Genomic DNA, 25,988 nt, shown 5'->3' on the forward strand with positions numbered 1-25,988 from the left:
TCTTCTGTTGACATGTTCAGAAAACAGCTGGTCATTTCAGCAATGAGAGTCTGGAACTCTTGTTAAACTCTTTAACAAGAGTTCCAGGGCTGAGAAGTTGGAAACAGTCTCTCAAGAGAAGCATGGTATAGAAACAAACATCTCTGGACCCTAGTTACAGCTCTACCATTAAGTAGCAAAGGGATCTGTGACAAGGCACATAAAATCTCTGAGCTTCAGTTCTCCATGTGTCCAACCAATGACAGAGCTGTAACGCATAACTGCAAAAACTTCTAGCTCTGAGGTGCTATTGTTCCATGATTTATATTTAGTATTACTGAAGTCTCTGCTAAAAGTGAAAAGTTCAATTCAGGTTAATTTCATTTGTAAGACTTTATAGGGTGATTGGAGAAGACTTGAGAGACAATCATTGAAAGGGATTAGAAATTAGTACAGATGGAAATTGAAGGTGTATTATTATAATATAAAATTGTTTCACTATAAAACACCATATTCAAATCATAAAGGCCACCCAATGTTTTCTTTCCAAGGTGAATTAGAAGAATACATTCAGGGCGCCTGAGTGGCTCAGTTGTTGGGCATCTCCCTTGGGCTCAGGTCATGATCCTGGAGTCCCGGGATCGAGACCCGGGTTGGGCTCCCTGCTCACGGTGGGGGGGGGGGGGGGGGGCGGCGGGTTTCTTCTCCCTCTGACTTCACCCCACTGTACTCTCTCTCTCTCAAATAAATAAAATCTTTAAAAAAAATACATTCATCTCATACATTGCCAGTAGGAATGTAGAATTGTACAGTTGCTTTGGAAAACAGTCTTGCAGTTCCTTAAAAGGTTAAATGTGGAGTTACCATATAACCCATCAACTCCAGAAATGAAAATATAGGGGCATATAAAGATTAGTACACAAATACAACAGTAGTATTTACAATAGCCAAAAAGTGGAAACAACATGAACTGATTAATTCTAAGGATAAATGATATGGAATACTACTCTGCAATGTAAAATAATGAAGTATTGATATGTGCTCCAACATGGATGAGCCTTGAAAAAACTAGACTAGCGGAAAGAAGCTAGTCATAAAAGACCATATGGTGTATGGTTCTTATACATGAAATATCCAAAACAGACAGATCTACAGAGATGGAAAGCAGACTAGTGGCTTCCTGCAGCTGGCAGAGGGGTGGTAGGTGAGCAGTAGGATATAGGGTTTCTTTTGTTGGATAACAAAAAAAGTTCTAAAATTAGATTGTAGTGATGGTTGCACAATTCTGTGAATATGTGAAAAATCACTGAGTTGTATACTTTGTGTAGGTGAAGTGTATGGTATATGAATTATATCTCAATAAACTTGTTAGGAGAAAAAAATATTTAATTAGCAAAATTTAGGGATGTCTATATTGGCCCTTATCTCAGTTTCTTTTTTAAAAAGTAAATTTTCCAGTGAAGGCCCTTTGAATTTTTTTCTTAAAAATCCAAAGTAAGTCTATAAAGAGGGTCCAACCTGCCTAATTCCTGACCATTCTTCAGTTTAATGTCAATGATGATAAATAGGGCCCTGGATATGATGATTGCAGTAACAGGGCAGGACAATGTCCACTACTGGGGATATTATTTTTAATCTTCCTCTTCTTTTTCAACTATTAATGAGACATTTATTTGGAGACTAATATTAAAAGTAATCCACTTAATTCTATCTCTAAAACTTCGCTTTTCTGTTGCTAATGCATATATGGAAAGCTGCCCTAAATGTACAGAGAAGTATCAATTTCTAAACTAGATATCATTATACAAGTCAGCGTTCCTTAGTGGGGAGGGAACGTGTATGCTCCTATTAAGGCACATCAGAATCATTTAAAGTAGTTCCTTATTTATACACATACTGTTCAACAATGTGCTAAAAATACAGCAGTGTTAGTGTGGGGTTTGGGGGGTGAGTGACTGTGAAAACCATCATTATAGAAAATACTCTTGGTTGGATGGAAAAAAGCTCATCAAAACAAATGGTCAATTCTCTATCTTCTGCCAGGTGAAAAGCAGAATATTAAACCACCGGAACTCATGATGTCATTTGTGTCAAAATATGCGTGTTTGAGAACTCTCTCTTTCTGTCTCTCACTAGACACACATCATTGGTGCCCACACACAGATACCAAAATAAATAAATAAACTTTATTCAAATGGTTAATGTCTTATGTGTTAAGAAGGGCATGAAAATAAACATCTCAAAAGCATTCCAGGAGCACATTTCCATTTATTCAACAAATATTTGAATATCTACTATGTGTCATTCAGTGCTCTAGGCACTGGAGGAACATTATTAAGCATGACAGATAAAACTAAGTCTCTGCCCTAGGAGCTCAGTGGAAGAGTCAGACAATAAATAAATATTTCTACCTATTTATTGTTGGGAGAAAATTCTCCATGGGTCTTTCGTGTTTCTGCACACATTGCTAACAAAGTCACTAATACTCTTTTATTACGAACTCTCTTTTCAAGTATACTTATATGCCAAATAGTCTTCTAAATTAGAGATGGACTCTCTTGAGAACAGAAGGCAGATCTGCTTATTATCCAATATAGTCAAGGCAATGTCTTCTTCTGGGGCAAACGTTAGGCAGTTTCCTTATTGCCTGTTATAAAACATTCAGGTTCCCAAGAGCAGGCTTCCTCAGCTGTGTGGCTAACCCGCTATGTGTGTATCATCTACCTGGGCCCCACTACACTGCCTCCAAGGCACTTCAGGGGCAAGGTAAATTGAAATGAACATAACATCACGTTGCTTGCTATGGCATGACAATGAAGTCCATCATCTCTGACCCCAGATGTTCCTCCCAGCATTCATGAAGTTGTGGCACTCTTAACTTCTTAGCTTGAAAGTAGAGTAAGGTGTCAGTCCCTTCATTGCTGTTTACACACACACACACACATACACACACACACACACACACACACTTCCAGGAGGTGATAAGTGCTATGAAAACAAAAAAATGAAGACAGGTAAAGGAGGCAGCCCAATACTGTTTTAAGGGAAGTAATTTTAGATAGGGATGCCCATATTTCTGAAGAGATGATACTGGATAGGAAATTTTTAAATCAATTGAAAGATTTACCCATGCAAAAATCTGAGGAAGCACATTTCAGTAAGAAGAAAGAACAAATGCAAAAGCTCTAAGTCAAAAACAGAACATCAAAAAGGAAAGTTCCAAATCTAGGTGGGGGATGTGAGCAGATGAGATCAAAGAGGCAGAGAGAGGCTTGAATAGTCCTGTAAACCATTGTTTACAAGAGTTCTGGTTAGAAGCCATTGCACTATTCTGGGCAAGAAGCTGCCATTATCTTATGTATATGCTTTTAAAAGGTCCCTCTGGCTACTGTGGAAAGCTAAGTCGTATGGGGTAAGGTGTGGATTTGGAGGAGCAGAGGTGGAAGTTGGATAATCATTTCTCAGGCTATTGTAACAGTCCAGTTTTTGACCAGGATGATCGTTGTTAACTTAGTAAGAAATGTTTGGTATCTTATTATTTGAAAGTGCATCAAAACAGTATAATGGATGGGATGGGGGATGGATTAAATAGGGGAGGGGGATTAAGGAGGGCGCTTGTAATGAGCACAGGGTGATATATGGAAGTGTTGAATCACTATATTGTACACCTGAAATTAAAATAACTCTGTGCTAACTAACTGGAATTAAAAACATTATTAAAAAACAGTATAATGGATGCTTAGAAGAATGGATAAATGGATAGATATGTGGTAATCAAGTACAGTAAAATAATGCTAGAATCTAGGAGAGAATATCTGAGTGCTCACTGTACAATTCTTTCAGCTTTGCTGTATGTTTGAAAATGCTTAAAAGAAAATGTTGGGGGGAAATCACAAAAACACACATAAAATCGTTGGTATCAAGATATATTCCAAAGGGTTTAACTAACAAGCTGGATATGGACTATGAGAATAAGTCAAGAATGATTTCTAGTTTGGGGTCAAAAAAGCTCTGTGAATAGTGATCCATTTACTGAGCTGGAAAAGACTAGAAAGAGAAGAAGATTCTATTCTCAGCTTGAGTTGGATATTTTTTCCTGTTTTTAAAAAATTGAGATATAATTGACACATTAGATTAGCTTTAGATATGCAACAGAATGGCTTGATATCTGTATACATTGCAAAATGATCACCACAGTATGTCCAGTTACCATCCAAGTTCGATATACTCTTATTAGATATCAAGCAAAAATGTCAAGTAGCCAGCTGGCTATGTCAAACACTCCTCCAGGCACTGGAGATACAACAGTATATAGAAAAGCCAAGGTGTATTCTCATGGAAGCTATATTCCCCCACACAATTACAGCAATATGAGAATTATCAGCATTAAGATGGATTTAAAACCCATGTGACTAGATAAGAATTCTTAAGGATTAGATGCAAAGGGAGGAGAAAACACTAAGAATTAAGGCCTAGGTTATCTCAAAACAGTTTTGAGTTAGAAATAGGTATTTAAGGGGCGCCTGGGTGGCACAGCGGTTAAGCGTCTGCCTTCAGCTCAGGGCGTGATCCCGGCGTTCTGGGATCAAGCCCCACATCAGGCTCCTCCGCTATGAGTCTGCTTCTTCCTCTCCCACTCCCCCTGCTTGTGTTCCCTCTCTCACTGGCTGTCTCTATCTCTGTCAAATAAATAAATAAATAAATAAATAAATAAATAAATAAAAAGAAATAGGTATTTAGGGTAAGTATACTATATATTAGATGCTATATTAGATCTCTGTGATGGTATAACATACACTTAAAACACTGAAAGAATTGATGGGAATTCCCCCTTAAATGACTTTATGTAATCATTCATTCAAGCTTTATTCAATAATTTAAAAAAAAGAAAATCAATATCAGTATCAATGTATTGATTTAGATTGATAAGTTTATACCTGGAAACACTATAAGAAGCTTACACTATTCTTCTTCAAAAATAAATCTATAAAATGGCCCTCTGTAAATTTCCATTGTCTGTTTGAACTCAGATCAGTAGACTCCTGTTTGTCTAACTGGAAAAAGACAGGATCTGTGCAAAATAAGTTTGCATAAAGTTATATAGTATTATAAAAGAAAAATAACAGTCAAGACCCCAATTGCATATATCCAAAGGTAGAACATTATTAATGCATCTCCTTTAAAGGCAGATTTTTCTAAATCGTTGTTCAAGAAACTTATTTTCTTCACTCTTCAAGTGTTTCTCTAATTCTTTCCATCAGGTTCAAAAAAAAAAAAAAAGGAGGAGAAGAAGAAAGAAATGAAGGAGAAGGAAGAAGAAGAAGAGGAGGAGCAGGAGTAGAAGAGAAGTAGGAGGAGAAATAAGTAAAAGGAAAATCCTTTTTTCCTAAAACTCAAAAAAACAAATTGCACATCTGAAGCAAATGTGTCTCGTACAGACTGCAGGAACTACTGAATCAGATATCACTAGACACACACATCTCACGTAACCAAGTTCCCTTCATTACTATACATGTATCCCAGCATATGCAATGTGCTTACATATCAATATTTTGATTGTCAAAGATGCTATTTTATACAAGCTGCTCAGGGATGAGATGACCACAATTATTATTATTATTATTATTATTATTATTATTATTAGTTTGTATAATCATGACTTTTTTTTTCCTTTAAGATACTCTTTTTTTTTTTATGTTCTAAGAAATCCTTTTGGTTTGTGGTCCACATGTTGCCTAGAATCAAAGGTTATTCAAACAAAGCCAATTCAAAGTGATATTACTACATAGTTGTAAGAACAAATTTCAGGTTACTTACATGCAATTTAAGTTCTGAAATGGACTACATATGGCTATGATAATGAGCCCATTACTAAAAGAAAGACTTCAGCAAAATGTATAAACCTGTATGAGATTATGCATCTACACTATGCACACACATTATTATCTCCCCAACTATCATGTGTGCCATTTTCATTCAAGAACAGTTAAAAATTAAAGATAAGAACATTATTCTCATTTTAAAAACGTCTTTTCACAATTGTTGTAGAATTGCTAAATTGACACAATGCACAGGAAGTTGATATAATTAAAAAGCATTGTGGTAATTTATGTTTAGTTCCCCGTAAATGACTGTAAAACCATAGTCCCATCTGAAAATAAAGAAAATCTGGAGAACAAAAGCTAAATTCAATACATATCCTCCTATGGAACAGTAAAGAAAAAAATGCATATGGTTCATGAATCTGTATCAAATGAGAAAATCTTTATTTACGTCCCAAATAGAAAAGTTTTTCTGTAGCTCTCAACTAACTTAACGTTTATTCTCTATGGATTCCTACAGACACAAGATACTGAAAAATCATAAATAATATTAGCACATATCTCCTATGAGGAGGCAAAACTCCAACATTTTTCATATACTATAAAAATGCACATATAAATAACCCACCAAGCAAATTTCAATGCAAATCTATGTATCATTTGTCACTGAATAAAATTAATTTCTGTGTCTAGCACAAGGATAGTCAGTATATCTTTGAAATGGTACAAGCTTCTCTAAATTTGAAATTCATGGGGAGAATAAGCACACACTTCTAAGAAGGATAATAAGTAAATAGAAATCATAGAATCCTGGAAGAGAAAGAGCTTAGAGATCCTACAAACCAACCCCCTCATTATATATGTGAACATTCAGTCCCAGTGTGTTGAAATAGCCTAGAGGGCAGTGTTGTCTACATCCCAAATTTTCAACAATCCCGATGGAGAGTCTGTCATCATTCTGGAGTAAACCAAAGGCAATCCAATGTCAAATGTATGCTTTATGTACTCATTCAGTAAGTGCCCACAGCTCCCTTTGCTTTACAAGTAGTAGATGCTAAAAATAAAAACTAGTTTCACACACACACAAATTTACCATTACATTTTCAACTTCTCAACCCTGGGCATTTTTCACTACATTACCATGAATTTTGCTGCATAACTGTGATCCAGACATAAACTTCCTCCTTATCTTATAATATTATATCAGAACAAAGGTCCTAGGTGTGTCTCTAGGGCAGGAGGGGTGAGACAGGGGGAGAAGCAAGAAAAGAAGGGAGAGAGGAAAAAAAGGGAGGGAGTCAGGCTGGGAGGGAGGGAGAGAGGAAAGGAGGGAGATGATGTCTTGCTACTGCTGTTCCAGCAAGCTGGTTAATTGCATTTGTTTCATATATCTCCAAACACCCGGGTACATTAATTACATTCTGTAACACCAAGCTCTTCTCATTCCCTCTGTCACTTCCACTGAGCAATTTAATTGTATTCCTCTTAGCTACACACTAATTCAAAAGAAAAAAAAGGAGAAGGAAGGAAGGAAGGAAGGAAGGAAGGAAGGAAGGAAGGAAGGAAGGAAGGAAGAAAGAAAGAAAGAAAGAAAAAGAGAAAGAAAAAAAACTTGGTGATAATTCTGTAGTCTAATATACAGTTTTGAAATATGTAAATTCATGGTTTCTGAGGATATATTATCCAAAAAGTTACATCAAAGTCTTCTTATCATGATAACCGAACACACTCGGGAGAAATATTGTAAAGGTAAGTGTATTAAAGAAAATGTATGGTGAATGATTAGGTATGACTGTGGATATTGTCACAGTGTGATTCACAATGATTCATTCCTAAACAACTACTACTTAGAAAGGAAAAAGAAAAAGCAGTGTGCCCACATGAACGCCTTGCCTACTGTTGCTGGGGGCAAAGGTACTCTTGTAGTCCATGATTGAAAACAGCCACTTGACAGTAGGTAAACTCATCTGTATCGCCTCGTGTTTATAGAAAGCCTTCCTGTTTTGAATCCGACACACCGGGTTCTATGCAGCAGCAGCTGCCAGAAACAAAGTTAGCTCCTACAGACAGGCACAAATAGGCAGTGTCCCAAAAAATGAATTTGTCCACAATGCAAATGCTGGAGGAAAGTTTATGTAGCAACAAGCTACCATGGTGGCTCAAATAGGTGGACCAGTGCACAGATTCTTTACAAGTACAATAGTTACAAATCTAAAGTCCCGCAGTCCACATTTTCAGGAAACAACAACAACAACATGCTCTACTCTTCTCTTTATACATATTCTTGTCATTGATTTAAAAAGTAAAGACCCTAGAAGGTAATACCGTTCTTTCCACTTTCTTCTTATAAACAAACAAAAAAACATGTTAATGATTACTTCCGCACATCATTCAAAAGAGCTATGTAAAAAAAAAAAAAAAAAAGATTTTGTAATCCTCTCATAAGAAACTGACATTCTGGGAAAATATCCCAGGAAACCATATCTGAACAAAAGAGAGGAGAATCAGAGGCAGAATGCTGTCTGCTTGACAGACTGACTCAACCTAGAGGGAGACACCTAGGGCACCTGTTTCAGATCCCCATTGTGTTTGCCACTGGGGACTGAGCTGAGTGTTCTGTGCCCACAGCCAGCCCAGAGCTTATGTTTCCCCCTTCCTGGAGCCTCGCCCAGTCTCACTTTTGACAGTTTTCTCCCTATGATCTAAATTCTTGATTCTGCTTTCACACTAGAAGAGCACTCAGCCGCACACAAGTGATACCCATTGATCCCTGAGATACCCTGTCTCAAATTCCTAACCCATTGAACCTTCGTGGAAGTGTCTATTACTATTTTTCTTCACTTGAATTTCTAAGCCAAAGTTCAGATACAAGAACAAACACTGAAAGGGAGTAGGTACAAGAGTATCAGAGAGATTTGCTTTAATGTTCCTTTTTCTAACGAGACCAGAGAGCCCATTATTTATTATCCAACTCCTCAATTAATTAAGTAAATTACAACAATAACAACAATAGGTGACTACTAACACGTTCCACTTGCAGCAGTTTAGAAACAAAGACTTAAAACCTCTGCCCCCAAAAAGCCCCTGTGCCGGCTCAGAGGGGACCAACAGCCATAATGTCATTTTACTTATAGCCCACAACACACTCAGAAAGAACTGGGTTTTTTTTGGGGGGGGGGGGGTAAGGATAAAAGTATTTTTAACTTACCATCAACCCGAACATATAAAAATCCACAGAGCAGTAGTTGTGTAAACATCAGCCGACTCATTTTGACATATTAAAAAGGATCCAGATTGTTTAAGAAACCAATCCCAGAGAGCAAAAGTACAAAAATAAGTATCAAAAAAAGAGGTAGGTCCAAAGTTTAGACTTTCCTAGATGCTAATTAAAGTCAGGCGGAGCAAATCGTAAGATCAGAAGGGGCTAGTGGCGAGGTCTTGAATGGGGCACATTTAGATCCATCCAAATTAACTGAGGGCACTCCAAAGGCTGCTGTATTTCCACCCTCTGGCTTCCTAAATTCCCACAAATTCAGCCCAGCCGGAGGGATTATTCAAGTGTGTCTAACCCTCTCTCCTCAGGCTCCATTGCCATCCAAAGCCAAGTTCTTTCTTCAGAAGTCAAGAAGATGAAGGGGGAGGAAAAAGACCTAATTCCTAGAAAGTGTTCCACAAACTTGCCAGCGCGCTGCCGAAAAACCATTGGCCTGCCTACTGGTGTTCTTTCCCCGGTCTCCTTCTCGGTAGCAGCTCCACGTCCAGAGTTATTTTTTTTTTTTATTTTATTTTTTTCACTTAACTTCCATAATAAGGATGTGTCAAAGCAACACTTTGCAGGCGGGCCGACTTGGCGGGCCTCTCCTTTGCAGCCTCGTTGCCTCCCTCCACCACTCCCGTCTCCGAAAGAGAGGCAAAGAGAAATCAGGACGACTCGGGTGGAGAATCCGAACTCCTACGTGGTGGGGCTGCAAGGGAGGGAGGGAACGAGGGGCAGGGCTGAGGCAGCGGCCACCCCCGCGGTGCCGCCTCAGAGCGGCTGTGAACCCCGGCGGCGGCGGGCGACTCCCGAGCCGGGCTAGTTGAGCCCGGGAGCCGGAGAGCCGGCGCGAAAGGGAGCGCGCAGTCCAGCCGCCTGGCACGGTCCAGCCGCCCGCCCGGGTCGCAGCCGCCAGTCCCTCCGCTCCAGCCACCGCCGCTGCCGCTGTTCCCGCGGCCCCGCAGCAGAGCGTCCGCCTCCTCCTGCAGCTGCCGAGGGTGGAAGGACTTAGAGGAGGGAAGGCGAGGAGGCGGGAGGGGTGGGGAGGAATGAAAGCTGCTCCGAGTCTGCCCCGGGGAGGGGGGCGGGGGTGATGAGGGGGTGCGCAGAGCTTTCCACCTCCGGAGTCCGCCGCCCGCACGTGCAGGGGGCGCCAGCCCGCTGGGCAGTCGGGGGGGGGGGGGGGGGCGGAGGGGAGGGGAGCCGAGATTCCTAGGGGGACGGAAATTAACAAATTTGGAGCCCAGGCCACCGGTCAACTCCTTCCCCCTCTCCGTGCCTCCTGATTCCCTCCTCCTTCTAGCCTCGGGAGGGGATAGGTGGGCTCTAGTCTCCTGCTCCTCGCGGCGTCCCGTTTAATGGGCAGGTAATTTTCTCGGTGAGTGATTTCATGGAAGCCCTTCCTAATTATTCATCCCTCCGTCTGCCGGAGATGCACGCGCTTTCTGGAAAAGGATCATCCTCCAGGACCCAGGGCGCAGCCTCATTACCCGTTAAAATCACACAAACAGTCACTCTTCACCTTTTAGCAAAATGAGAAGCTGAACGGGAGGGCGAAAAGGAAAGGAAACAAAATATAACCACCTTTTCGAGCGGAAAGGTTGTGTGTGGGTGCTTCCTATGTCGTTAAAAAGGCACAAGAAAAAAGGGGGGGGTTGTACAGAAATCTTTAGCCTCTGCCGGCTCGTTTTCGCCAAGATCTATGGCCCCCTGAGGAATCCCGGGGGGAGGAGGGAGGGGAAGGGGTGGCATCCCCTCTTATGTTACTCAGTCGCCTCATGATCCCTCAAAGATGAGTTTGACGAGGAATTGTGGGATGCAAGGAGTTCAGCAGAAGATGCTTAGGTTGGGGAGAGGGGATCAGAGACTTGGGGGTGAGGGGTGTATCCGAAGCCCTTATCCAGAGACTAGCACCTCTGAACGTAAATTCGGAAAACACAGGATGGAGGAAAGCTGAAAACCCACTGAGCTAAAAGAAGCTCAAAAAGAGCCGAATTCCAGCCCAAAGATGACAAACCCTGAAAATGAAGGCAAAAACCACCAAGTGAATGCCATCAGGACTGGGGATGATTATGGAAAGCCACGTTAGATCAAAGGGATGCCAGTGTATGCGGTGCCCCCGGTGTGGCCGGTGTGGCCAGGCCCACGTGTGATCACAGGCTCACGGGTAGCTGTTTGATGCTTGTTCCGGTGATTAGAAGGCGGGTTATGGGAACTCACGCAGGTCCCCGAGCCCTGCTAAACGCTGGATGGTGAGTCTTTAGTTCCCCCTACTGGAAAATATTAGGAAAGAGGCCCTCCGTTTGAGGCGGCTGCAAGAAGAGCCTTTTGTTTGGTGGATACATTTTGGTGTTGCCACTTAATTTAGCTCTCCCTTGCCTATTATGGGGGTGATATTGTGTGTTTCAAAAAATAATGGTCAGCGACGCTTAAGCAATTAGGAGAGTTCTTATGGCAGCTCAGCATGCTTGAAAATTATGGTGATGAAATAGTCTTGCAAAAGAATAAAACCACTTTTCTTGTGAAGCATTAAGAGTAATTTCACCACACTTTTGATCTACATTATTTAGTTGTAAAATATAAAAAGTGCATTAATGTGCTGAAGTTAAATCACTTGAGTCCTCACAGTAATGATTCTGACGGTGTTACTGTTTTACCACTCTATGAAAGAAGGGCTAAACACGTTCATGTATTTTTTGTTTTTGTTTTGTTTTTGTTTTTTCCCAAAGGGCCAAATCTAAATTAATACAGTAGTCTAGGAAAAACCCAAAATTCATTGGAGTAACATCTCTCTTATCCATCTGTAATACTGAAAAATAACTGATAATTCTTTAAACATGTATTTTAAACGTTTGGACTAAGATTTAAAGCAAGGGACTATAAAGTCTACCTCATTCCTCTAAATAATGTGCCCCCAACACACACACAATTTCTCTCTCAATCAAATTTTCTTACATGTGTGCAATAAAAATACTCTGACAATAGAGTCTCCCTAATAAAAGAATGCAGAAGTTAAAATGATACAGATTTTAAGCCCTTAAACTTTAACATAGATCTCAGAGAGGAAGATATTAGAACATTTCACCTGGAAGAGTTTTCTCATGGCTATTAATTTATAGGACAAAAGATAAATTTCATTTTATACTTGATAGACTCACCATCTATAGATGCTTTTCCTTAAGTGATCTATAAAATCACTCAGAGGTGGAAAGGGTGTGTGTGGGAAGAAGGGGGGATAGGTTGGAGGAGAATGACCTACCATTTACTATTGTCCTCTAGGGCAGAAAAGTGTTGCCTCAGATCTTACAGAAAGTTGTCCTTCCATAGGATATGACAAATGAGCTCATGGGGAGAAAGGCTTATTTAAAGGAAATCGCTTTGGTTATATTTACTTGGCATTTTGGGCCAAGCATCATCATTTTGCATTCATAATACTTTATCTACTGAAAGTGACAAAGAAAGCCAGTGATTTCTGTCTGGTGCCACTTTTTGCTAGATATTACCTACATTATGTAATAATGTCTATAACAAAGGAATTTTTGGAGTTCATGTTTCCTGCTTTTCTCCAAGATAAGTTCATAAGTGATATTTTAAAAGAATGCTTTGTCAGTATCTCATTTGATATTAAATGAGGAAAACTGATGTTGTTATTATTTTTTTTATTTTAAGACTCTTATACCAAGTGATGGTTTAAGATTAGGAGCAAAACTCTCACACTATCAGCAACAGTGAGAGTCAGCTGACAGAAATGTAATATGGACAATGTTAAGTCCAAGGGGAACAAAGACATCTCCTTCTGGGAGATTTGATAAGATCCATATTAGTGAAATGTGTATATTTCAATTAAATTTAACACACTTCTAGTGAGCACTGTCTATGTAAAAAATTGATTTCCCGCTCTAATTTTTTTCTTGAAGTAAAGGAAAAATCTTTAAAAGCTGAGCATTCTACTAGAAGTTGGAAATTCAACTTTAGCAGTGCTTTAGTTTCAAAAACGTTTTTTTAAGGTTTTCAGTAAGACACAAGCTAGAGATGGCTTAGAACAAGGAAGCCCCACCACCACTAAATCAGAGTTTAAGATACAGAAAATTAAGTGGGCTTTTGTTTTCAATATCTTTCCAATACGAATTGTTTTTTCTTCTCTAAACAAGCAGCTGGATAGAGAATGTACATAGAAATCTAAGCTCCTTTTATGTAAAACTTGGAATGGTATTATTATGTACTCAAAATGTGCCTACCAGATAAATATATATTTTAATACATCTAAAGACAACTGTGTGTAAGATACTATAATTAACCCTAATTTGGGTAAGGTGATCAAATGGCCTTCTTTGTGATTGTACTTCTAAGTTGGCATTCATGGAGAACCATAAAATACTCATCTGAAGTCAATCTGCACAATATAGGATGGAAAACATTAAACATTTCTTTTCCATACCAGATTCTTCAAAAATGTGGTATAAATGGAAAAACCCCAATCCATTTTTTTCACTCTTTCCAATACACTCTTGTTATAATTGTAAGATAGTATATAGAGGCAAATCAAAGGTCTGATCCAGGATGATAATTTTAATATCTGCCACCATGTGGTGAGCACTTACTCTGTGTCAGGGATTTTCCTAGTTTTTAAAAATTCATCATAGTGTTTAATTCCTATAAAAGTTGTGTTGTGTGGGTGATATCATTCTTGCTGTGCAGATGAGAATACTGAAGATTAGATATCTCGCCCAAGTTAATAAAAGGTGCAATGCTCCTTTGAATCTAGATCTGACCACAAAACCTACTCTGTTAGGCTATGTTTCCCAGGATTAACTTAAGATACCTTCCACATTATAGAAACACTTTAATAAATTGCTTTGTTTGATACATTTAAGGAAATCCCTGATGCACCAAAGATACAGAAATATGTAATCAGTTTTTGTTTCCAAAATTGAAGAATTGTTTTAAAGCCAAGAGATCGCCATGTATTATCTGTTCAGTTTCAATTTTTCTATGCAAGATTGTCTTAGCATACTATACAGAAACACCACATTTAGATGAAAGGTATGGGTTGTTATCTACAAAAGGATAGCAGACAATTAAAATAAGCAGAGTATTAAAAATCCAGATCAGCGAAGGATGAGTCATTCCCTCCAATGTTATTTTTTATTACACTCCACCTTGTTACAAAAGTGAATTGAGGGAGCAAAAATAAATTACTTATTATTCTTCTGAAATTTGTTCTAAGGATCTAATTTCAATCAATTCACTTTCAAGTATTCATCAATACTTTTATATATATAGTAAGTCTGCTTAGCTCTGTATCTATTGGTGATTAGTACCTTGGACGCGTCACATGTAATTATTAAGATATTCTATTTTTAGAAATCTGGAATTCAAGGTGACTAATATATAGCAATCTTTCATAAAAATAAAGCGTTTCCTCCCAAATACCATCACTTGTGATCAAGAAGAATCATTTCCTTTCTTTAGAATTAATATCAATTTGGAAAATCATTTTCTATCTTGATTGAAAGTGATACTTTCAAACTTAACATAGTTATTGAATCAATAAAGTATTACAGTAAGTGTAATATCGAGGCTTAATTTCTCTAAGTGTGTTCACCTTAAAATTTGGAATTTTTAAAAACACACAAAAACATCTCTGAGTTCACTGAAAATATTCTATCTTCATAATGTTAGAACTCCTCATTCTGAAGTTGTCCATCCTGCTCCCCTGCCTTCATTTTAGTAATCTATGAACCCTCAACCCCTGCCAAAGTTAAAAATTAGCTCGTTGGTAGCAAAGATGATAACCTCTCACCTAGATTAGAAAAGTGTTTTTATAAAATAAGCAAAGTGGTCAATCTCACAAACCACAAGCCCAACTCTGTCCTCTAACCATGACAGGCTAGGTTTTGCACATGTGCGTGCTTTTTTTATTGTTGTTGTTCCATATTTTATTATCTCTATTTAAAGCTTTTGAGTTCTTATTTTAGCATATAGCCTAATTTCAATGACGTTAAGTAATATACTTTTTGCTATTTTTACATCACAATATCATGAACCAAAGAAAATCCCTTTGATTGTTTGCCAAACTATTTCAAGTCCATCTGCTCCAATCTGGGCTTTGTATAATTGAATTTTAGCAATGCATAACTGTAATCCTAATAAGGAAGATTTTTAAAAATCCAAAAGAGAATTTCTGCTGTTCTTAAAAAGAAGGGATTGTCAAAGATGTGAGAAGAGGCTTCTCATATCTATAGGTCTCAGATTTTTACAGTTACCTGCTCACCGAGGGTCTTTTAGACATATTTAATAATGGATTCTTCAAATTCAAAAGAAGTTGCTTATTCTCCTTCACAATAATATCATGGAATTAATCCAAGGGCACATGTAATCCAATTGAACTGCCTCTGTTTCTATCACACAGAAGAACTAATCTATTTGGGAGCACAATCTGATTTTCTTCCAATATCCAAATTGTCTTATTTCTGCCTGATAAAATAACTTCTGACTGCCTGTGGAGTACTTGAAGTCCTTTTTTACACTGAATACTAGGTTTTTAGTTGTTAGATACCATCAGGAAGTCTAGAGAATATTGTTTTGCTTAAAAACATGAGAGATGTAAATACACATTCTCTTCCTTAAGTGATAAAGTGAAATATATGGACGAAATCATCATGGTCCAACTTTACAGACAAACCTGCAAATGAAAGAATAATATGACATATAAATTACTTCATGTCAAAATATTTTAATTTGGATGAAAAGTCTCTCTTTTAAACAGTTTCTACTGATTTATCTTTTACTTAACAAAAAGGAGTACAGAAATAAATGATTTTTGTAATTTCAGCTTTTCTATTATATACGAATACTAATGTCGAGGGACCAATGGACTAAATGATTAAGATTTAAAAGTGCTAGTACAATTTTTGACAACTTAATACAAATTATATGGTTTCCCTATTGCACTAGCTTGTTTTCATTTTTAATATATTTTCTTTATTTCCAATAACTAGTTCCTTACATTTAATAGGAATATGAAAGTTTTTTTTTAAAGATTTTATTTATTTATTTGACAGAGATAGAGACAGCCAGCGAGAGAGGGAACACAAGCAGGGGGAATGGAAGAGGAAGAAGCAGGCTCATAGCGGAGGAGCCTGATGTGGGGCTCGATCCCATAACGCAGGGATCACGCCCTGAGCCGAAGGCAGACGCTTAACCGCTGTGCTACCCAGGCGCCCCAGGAATATGAAATTTAAGTATGCTTACATTTTATCTAATATATGTTGGGCATCTAAATTAATTTATGGTTTTTAACAATGAGAAAAGTTTCACCAAATCTCTGTCCTTTAATTTCTATCTTTTTTTTTTCCCCTAAAGATGACTCATTTAGGATTCTCTCATTCAGTGATCGGGCAAACATGAGTGTTTGAAGTACTGATTGTTATGGACGGGGCCAATGAAAATTATGTGGCACGATGATCACTGAGAGATTTTTTTTTAAGATTGTGTCTATAGCTGACTTAAGTGCGGGTTATTACTAATCTATTATTTAGTTTCTTCCTTCTCCACTTCCCACCAAACACACCCATTAAAAAGATGTTGTATCAGGGCACCTGGGTGGCACAGTCGGGTTGGCGCCTGGTTCTTGGTTTTGGCTCAGATCATGATAGGGTCGTGAGATTGAGCCCCTGTCAGGCTCTGTATTCAGCATGGAGTCTGCTTGAAAAATTCTCTCTTCCTCTCCCTTTTGCCCCCATGCTGCTCTCTCTCTCCCTCTGGAATGAATAAAGAAATAAATCTTAAAAAAAAAAAAATGTTATAACACAAGGCTGGATGAACAAGGTGTCTGGTTGTCTATTTTCCAGCCTTCATTCTAATCATGTTTAAACTATCAAAAAGACATGAAAATTTATTTTAAAGACTTCCAGAGATTTTACAATATTCTTAAGTAAACCATTCACTTGTCATCAGGAAAATTTTAGTTTTCTCTAATCTAAATGTGAAGTAGCCTTTCTACTCCCTTATCTCTGCAAGAAGGGATGATGAATGGGTACCTACATGTGGAAAGACAGAACGTGCTGGCTAAGAGCTTGGGCTCTGGATCAAGGAGATCTGGATTCTAATCTTGGTTCTACTACCCACAGTATGATCACAACAATTGCCTCAGCTGAAACAAAGGCAATAATAATCAGAAGAGCGTTTGCATGATGCACTTAAAGGCCTTGGCACAAAATACATTTTCCCTGGTTTCCAACACTTCGGTCATTGGAGTGCGCTAATGAATCTCTGTCATGGTGGCAGCGATGATGCTAAATGTTAACCCACAATCCTCCTTCCTTCTTTCACTCAGAGCTTGGCCAAATTTCCCCAATGCCCCAGCCTCCCTTGCAGTTAAATGAGATCATGTGATTGAGTTCTAGCCAACGGAACACAGGCATTTCTAGGTCCGGCCTCCAAGATACCTCCCATACCGTCCTCAGTGCTCTCTGACTGTTCTGTCATTCACTTAATGGTCAAATCCTAGAGAAAATACTGAACCACCAGATGGAAAATATGAATGAAAAATGAAAAAAATGATGGTATAGCTCAGACTATCTCACTTTCTCTCAAATACTTGAGACTATGAATTGAACAATGAATAACTTGTAATGTGTTATTGAGGTTTTAGTATTCTTTGTTTTAGCACTTAGCTTATACTAACAAATACAACCAGCTCCTTTGAATTTTGCCTGAAGTAAATGGAAATGCAATATATTTTTTCACAGGACATTAAACCATGATTAATGTTATAACATTTAAATTATAATAATACCTAAGTTTTTAAGAATAATTACTATGTGGCAAGCGCTATAATCTTTTATGTTGATTGTCTTAATTATCACAAAGCATAAGAGGGTGGTATTATTTTTAGCCCCATACTTCAGAGTAGTTAATGTAACCACGAATTGATGAAGAAACTTGGAAAGTGTCAAAATTTGAAACAGAAACCTAACCAGTGTCAACAAAGCCTATGATAACACTGAGAATCCACTAGGTTATTCTACTACAGTTTTCCTATCTTTTTTTCATTGTTACTCCCCTAAGGAGCATGTTTAGACATTTCGTTTTGTAATGACCTCTCCATGGAACTTTAATAGACACTGTATATATGTTTATGTATTATATGCACGTTTTCACTTTATACATAAGAAGAGTAAGATTTTATTCTGCCCTCAAGAACCAATTTTACATTCCTCCCACTAAGAATGCATATCTACACAAACAAACAGTCCCCAAATCTCAAGCAACAAAGGCTCTTTCTTGCTATATTGTGAGTCTACTGGGGGCTCTGCTCTACATCATTCTCATTCCAGGACCTAGTTTGCTGGAGAACCCATTTTCTAAACAAATGGAAAGGCAGAATATAGCTGTTAAATCCTCTGGCTGGAAACAAATGGCACTATTTCTTATAGTTTATGTTTTGTTGCCAAAGCAAGGCACAGGACCCAGGCATTCGCCCTTCATGAATGGCAGAAAGCTGGAAATATTTGTTGCACCACTCTATTTACTATCACACATATCCATTTCCTATGGATATATTTGCTTTTGAAAGGAATTATGTAAATTCATTATGGCAATATGGGTTATCACAGATTGAAGAGATACTCTGACTATTATATGATTCTGGACTGGGCTGAGTAGGGTTCTAAATTCTTGCCCACTTAGAACTTCAGAATGTAATCTTATTTAGAAATAGCGTCTTTGCAAATATAATCCAGTAAAATGAGTTTATACTGGATTAGGGCGAGCCCTAATCTAATGACTAGTGTCCTTATAAGAAGGTGGACACCTGGGTGGTTCAGGGGTTAAGCATCTGATCCTTGGTTTCAGCTCAGGTCATGATCTCAGGATTGTGAGATTGAGCCCTGCCTTGGACTCCACACTGGGCATGGAGCCTGCTTAAAATTTTCTCTCTCCCACTCCCTGACTCTAAATAAAATAAAATAAAATAAAGAAGAAGAAGAGGGCAATTTAGACACACACACAGAAGCCACTGGGAGCAGACAGCTATGTGAAGACAATGGCAGAGACTGGTGTTATGCTGCCATTTGACAAGAAATGCCTGCGGCTCTCAGACCTTGGAAGAAGCCGGAAAGGATTCTTCTCTGGAGCCTTCAGAGGGAGCGCGGTTTTGCCACACTTTGATTATCTAGCTTCTAGAACTGTAAGAGTAATTTCTGTTGTTATGAGCCACCAAATTTGTGGTACTTTTTTACAGCAACCTTAGGAAATTAATACAGCCATTACCTGTTGTAATAAATTCAAAATGGGAAAATAATTTTTTACTTACTAAAGCCAAGTGGAGGGGTACCAGGGTGGCTCAGTCACTTAAGCATCCAACTCTTGATTTCGACTCAGGTCATGATCTCAGGGTCTTGAGATTGAGCCCCAGGTCTGGCTCTGTGGTCACCGGGAGTCTGCTTGAGATTTTCTCCCTCTGCCCCTCCCCCAGCTCTCTTGTGTGCACGTGTGCTCTCTCCCTCTCAAAATAGATAAATAGAAACTTTTTCTTAAGATTTTATTTAATTATTTTAGGGGGGTGGGGCAGAGAGAGAGGGAGAGAAGCAGACTCCCCCCTGAGCCTGGAGCCCTACTAGGCTGAATCCCAGGACACTGAGATCATGACCTGAGGCAAAATCAAGAGTCAGATACTTAATGCACGGGCCACCCAGGCGCTCTGATATATAAAATCATTAAAAATAAAATAAAGCCAAGTGGACAGTTGGTAAATTAGTAGAAGCCTTCAAAAATAATGGTGATATGCATTATATATCTGTTTAAATCACAAGTTTATCCTATATGTACATACACACAAATAGACACATATACATCTAAATTCAAAGAAAACTAAAATTAAAGAAAAATTTAAATTTAAAAAGTTTAATTGAAAAGATCCATTTTAGAATTTCAGAACTGAATGGGAATCTTTAAGATCATCTATCATAATCTCATTATACAGCTCAAGGATAAGAGGGCAATTTAATTTAATAATAGACATCTTATTCATAGATTAGTCTTTTAAAATTCATATTAATTTAACCAAGACAATTTTAGAATTTAGATATTGTCTTTCGTTAATTGTTATGGCAGTTGCCAGTGGTTTCTGATTAAAATCTAGTATATACGTATTAGCACATTTTAAATTCTTCATAGAATTATCAAAATAAAAAAGTAACTTTATATCATGAAAATATTAGAAGAAATGCTAAAGTCTATTCTATAGTCTCTATGTGGAAATATAAATAACAATATTCGGTCCTGGTTTTATTGATGTTTGTTACTGAATGCCTCTGCAAAATGCAGTAGTTTATCACAGATCCAGATTTGCACAACTGCACACTGCACAACTGCAGTGAATAGAAGACAAGTCATTTCCTCTGTTGATTTATGGAACATAGTTTGAGAGAGGGAGAAGGCTTCATTCCCATCATTTTGCAGCTCTTGTTTTAAAATAAAGAAAAGAATTAGCCGAATCTCAGCTTCTACGTCACTAGTCCATTTCCTCCATCAGTTTTCTTCTATGTTCTAAAAAACAATGTATTCTCCAAATTTAGAACATCCCCAAATTACCAAACACATGACCTATCTTGGCAACGTTTTTCATATATACCATAGCCCTGACCTGAGCCAGTCAATCACCATGATCGTTAACAAAATAGCAATAAAAACACCTGCCCTGCACAGGAATAAAGATGTGGAGCCTCTTACCAAGTTGAAGGAACATAGTCTCATCAGTTTGTTACTTTCAATCTAAAGGAACATCCATAATAACAAGGACTGAAATGTATCAGAAGCTATTTTATACAGAGAAACATACATGAAGTCCAGACCAATATCTGAACCAACTTCCTAAATAGATATGCCAATCAATGATTTGTTGTACAGGACTTGGTGCTATGTTTTGCAATAAAACTTCAGTGTGAAAGGGAGGCGGTGGAAAGAAGAAAGAATTTATCAGTTGTCTTATAGTCACCAAAGTAAAAAAACAAACAAAACATAAAAACAAAACCAAACCCAGAAAAGATAGATGTTAGGAGGTTTTGGAAAGGAGTAACACATTCCCCAAATATTCAGCCCCATGCACGGTGGCATGGAGCAGAGTTGGAGGGAAGTGCAAAACCTCATGTACATAGAACCAGGAAAAAAAATAGACAAGAGATATCAGATGGTTTTGTTAAGTTTTTGGAGGACCTAAAACAGATTGGGGACAGGGAAAAAGATTATTCTTTATGAATGACAAAAAATTTGAGGTTCTGAGAAATTAAGTAACACCAATGAAAGAGTGCAAAAACGAATAAGAGTGCTGAATCCTGACTGACATCCAAATCCAGTTCATTTCTACTAAATCGTGCTAATTTAATGCTGATCATTGTTTTCCAGCTATAAAGAGCGTGTGCCAAACACTTTTTTTTCTGGAATATTTTTAATTTGAGGAAAACACTGGAGATTAGCAAAATCAGGGATTTCACAGCAGTTCCTAGTTTATTGGTCTTAATCAATTATGAAAAGGAGTAAGGAAATAAAACAGAAGAAAAGGTAAATAAAGCTGGGGGACAGAAAGGCAGGAAAATGAGGCAGTAGAAAGGAATGTTGGATCAACGTGGTTTCTCTAAGATAAAAGCAAGAGAAAGACGTGATTCCATATTCCTTGGGCTCCCAATTTCACTTCTCAGCTTAGTGAGGATTCTTCTTTCTGATTTCTTCTACCCACTTCACTTTTGTCTTGTAAGAAAACTGAGATATGGCCTCATTAGTTTACACCACTGGATTTAGCCAGTTTAGCTGCAATCCCCCCACCCCAGCCCCACTAAGTTAAATCTGCTAGTGGGTCAGAAAGGTGTACTTGACTCATACCCTTACCAGAGATCTGAACCTGATTCTCCATGGTCTTCAAGGGAGCTCTCACTGCTTAGAGGATTATATTAATTGCTGTAGTTCAATCCAGTACTATGCTGACATAAATGTAGCAAAGATTTTCCTTAACGTTCCTCCTATCATTACAGTGAAAGAGTTAAAGCAACTTAGTGTCATGTAGCAATTTCCTGCTCAGAATTTGGTTTTACGTGGGTTGTCCTATTTACTTTCGCTGCAATGCATGCTCTCTGGGGTGTCCACACTGGCAACGTCTGTGTGTGCTTTTGCATGAACTTTGGAAGCAACAGGTTAGCAATTCATTCGCCGCCCCTTTCACATACGCAATATCAGCTTCCTGGAGATGTCACCTTCTGAGTGTTTGGGCCATCAGTCTGACAAGAGACCTAACCGTATTAGGAGCTGCAGGGGGTTTCTTCCTACCTGTTTCCCTCAGACTGAGATTTCTTTCTGTAATATGATCTTGTCATCACTATTGTCATCAGAAAGACATATAAGGGGTTATTAACATTATTGTTTGTCAGACTTCTATATTCATTTTCCTTGAAACAGTACTGTCTCAACTGAGGAATAGAATTATATTTTGCCTTGTCTCCAGAAATGCTTTTAAATTAGAATTGATGTTTGAGCTACATGACTTTTCACTGCTGATGTAATTTAGTTTTTTTATCTGAATGTTTGATAAGTAGCAGTATGATTCTATTCTTCTAGCTACAAATCCATTAACCACCTCCCCCCCTCAGAAAGCTGTTGCTCTACAACAGTAACTTTTATGCCAAAGACAAACACCAAAATGTATTATCTTAGTCAAAAGCCTGTACCTATTCCTGGATAAATCTCTAAGGCATGAGAAACTTCAGTGGTTAGAATAAAGAAGATCAGGGGAAGAAATGATTCATTTGTTCAATTCACTCAACAAATTTTTATTGAGTGCTCTAATGTCCCAGGCTATAACAGAAATAATGTCAGCCTCATAAACATACATTGCTTTTCTGGATTTTAGTTCCTTCATCTATAAAATGAGAGAGCTGGACAAGCGACTTCTAAAGACTAGTCCCTCCTAAGAACAGATATCCTATTACTTAATTTTGCTCACGTAGAACGTATTCCCAAGAATTTCAGCTCTTGTATTAATAATCGGGCTTGAGCCCTTTACAGAAGATAATCATTGCCTCAAGTGTCAGATTCTGTGAAATAAGGTTACTTTGAAAGCTGTGATATGGGATGGTGTTTATTTTGATAGTCTTTCATTGGCCAATCTGGTCCAATCCTTTATGCTTATATTGACGTCCAGCTGTTCGAGTGTTAGCAGTGTTTCTTCAGGGGCAGGTGTAGACTGGAAGGCGTGGTCATCCCTTGCTGGTTCGTCTGCTACATTACATATGCATAATGTACCTGCCTTATTCTAATATCACAACCCTCTGTTAAAATAAAAGAGGATAGGAGCATCCTTGATATAACACAGCTTATAATGATACATATATCATACCACAAGGGTCAGAATTTACCAGTCGATGTTAAGTAGTGTCTAGGGATTCCATTGAGTTACATTATTAAAGCCTATAGGACGGAAGAAAATTATAGTAGGCTCTCACGATTAAAATGAGAAACAGAGACTTAAGACCAAGCATGAGCATATATACATTTCTGCCGTTCGCCTATCTACTTACAATGAACATTCCGTTTTGACGGTTGATTTGATTGTGGCGATTGGGGGGAAGGAAATTTTTAAAATAAATAAATCGAAATGTTGGGGTGTTCATAGCAGAATTACATCTGCCTGTAGACACTGTTGAAGGCTGTTTCCCTATCAGGTACCACTTAAAGCATAAAACTATGTAAAACATCAAGTTAAAAGCAGCAACAAGGAAACTACCTCTCAAGGAGTGATGCAGAGATTGATATGGGCATCTTCAGTAAGGGCTCCCGGGATTCTTACATGTTAATCCCTAACCACTAAGACCGTAATACTTTCCATTAGCACCCTACCAGCCCATTCTAACACTCCTCGGCACAAATGATACCACCCAGGAGATTTTCCCTAAGAGAGTTGTAAAGATTCTTGAGGTTGTTTGCATTTCAAAAGACATTCACTTAAATCACGAATCTTTTGTCTAACCTTATGTCATCCCCTTTTATGTTCAGTTGGGAGCAATTTGTCTGTTCTTTCAGAAACTTTTGTTAGTTATCATGTTAACTAAATTTCCAAGTCACTACAGGACATTACTCTGGTTTTGACCTTAGCAATAAATTTATATCTGAATTTGTTACACCAGGAGAACTGAAAAGCTCCCACAAATTTAATTATTGGTGTCACATGTTTGATTTTATTTTAAGATGTAACATCGTAGCAGAACCCTAAATAAAGAGCGACAATTTTGGAGGCGTCTTATGAGCTAATGACCGGTTTAAGAAGTCATTAGTAAAGACAAGTCCAAAATAATAATTAAGGGTTGGAATGCAAATGACATCCATTGATCTAAAACATCTAGTAACAAAAATTAAAAGAAATAATTTTTTCATTATAGTGAAATATTTTGTTAGAAGTTTATGGCCACTTCCTTTCAACATAACCATCACACATTCTAAAGGGAGGAGCTAGCCACCCAGTCTTCTGCCTTTAAAGGAAGGCACACTAAATTAATTTACTGCCAAAGGACAGAACTTCTGTCTTTTCAAAAAAGTCCAAGAGAAAAAAAAAACAAAATAAAACAAAGCAGGAAAAGGTCAAACTAGTGGTCATTTCACTAATGCGTCAATGTCTTCACTTTATGGTATTCATATATTCCAAATCATGTCTTTTCCTCTTCCAATATGGTATTCAGTCACAAACTCAAAATAGAGATTTCCAGAGCAATAGTTAACATAGGAAAATGCTCCCAAATGGTGATATGAAGATTAAGCTTATGAAAGCAAATTTGAATTTCTTTTTTCTCTTCTTTTGCTTCATTATTATTCAAAATGCAATCCATAACTAGTACATACAGAATCCCCACGTCTCCAGCCCTGAGTTATTTTTCTCAGTACAGTGAGAGGCTACAAATCCAACAGTAGCTTTTACTCTAAGTACTCCATTCTCTCTCAACACTGATCATAGTATCGTCTATGTTTATGTTCATGGAATACAGACATAATTTCTTTTTGTAGCTGAGATGACTCCCTGTTTTGTCAGTCCCTGTCCCTCTACATTAGCTACTCAAACTGCCTGTTTGACTGCCTCGCTTTCCACACGGTTGTGGACAGTGCCAGACCTGTTTCTGCACTGACACTAATCTTCAGAACAATAAACATATAGGGCTTAAATCTTTCCATCTGATGTCCCTGAGACTCAATCCTGCATCTTCTTCCACCTGACCTCCTCTCAAAGATTTCTGAGATAATAATTCCATCGATGTTGAAATATTCAGACAATGCTCTGCCTAACTTAAATTCAGAAATTTAACTGGGTAGGAACATGCTAAATCAATGTGTAGAGTGGTGTTTTGGGGGCAAGGTTGAGAACCTAGAGTAACTAAGTGAACCCTGTTGGTCTGTGTGTTCCTTCAACATAGAACTGACCTTCTATGCATATATTTGTCATAAATGTACATGATATACAGAGAATCTGAATTCTTAGTCCTGAAAAAAATGTCATATTAAACACCACATTTTTGTACTTCAAGAGATTAAATTAAGGTGTCTAATTGTAACTATAAAACATACTGTAGATATTCTTAATTTTCAAAAATATAGATGCCTTTTATCGTGTCATTTTAAGCATATTTTGTAACTTAAGTGTGATCATAATATTTCTAGACACTCCTTTGGCTATAGATATTATAGACTAACAGACTCATTAAAATGAAAAGTTAATACTTTGGCATGAGAATTTCACTAGTATGGGCAGATTTTAATTTTTTCTGTCTACTTAAATGTTTGAAAGAAGTATTTTAAAATAATTCTGTGTTGATAAGGGGGTAATTAGGGTTTTTTCATACTTGTCTCTAAGAGGCTGTATCCTTTCAACACAGTATCTAAATTCCTTGAACTCT

General features: G+C 37.9%; 1 protein-coding gene across 21 annotated transcripts in view; it reads right to left on the bottom strand.

The window, feature by feature from the left end:
- The window catches only part of ROBO2 (roundabout guidance receptor 2), a 798,986-nt gene that overhangs the window by 568,525 nt on the left and 204,473 nt on the right, over positions 1-25,988 (bottom strand). For 3 of the 21 annotated variants that reach the window (XM_044380724.3, XM_044380660.3, XM_044380626.3), the window contains exon 1: positions 9,010-22,712. The exons of 1 other annotated variant lie outside the window; for it this stretch is intronic. In XM_044380724.3, coding sequence (XP_044236659.2) covers positions 9,010-9,070 — 61 coding nt within the window. In that variant the 5' untranslated portion in view covers positions 9,071-22,712. Of the gene's footprint in view, positions 1-9,009; positions 22,714-25,988 lie in introns of those variants that run through there. 17 more of the 21 variants (XM_044380837.3, XM_048214913.2, XM_044380805.3 and 14 more) reach the window with 11 other exon arrangements.

This window comes from Ursus arctos, unplaced genomic scaffold, assembly GCF_023065955.2.
Source record: "Ursus arctos isolate Adak ecotype North America unplaced genomic scaffold, UrsArc2.0 scaffold_4, whole genome shotgun sequence".
Classification (NCBI taxonomy): Eukaryota; Metazoa; Chordata; class Mammalia; order Carnivora; family Ursidae; genus Ursus; species Ursus arctos.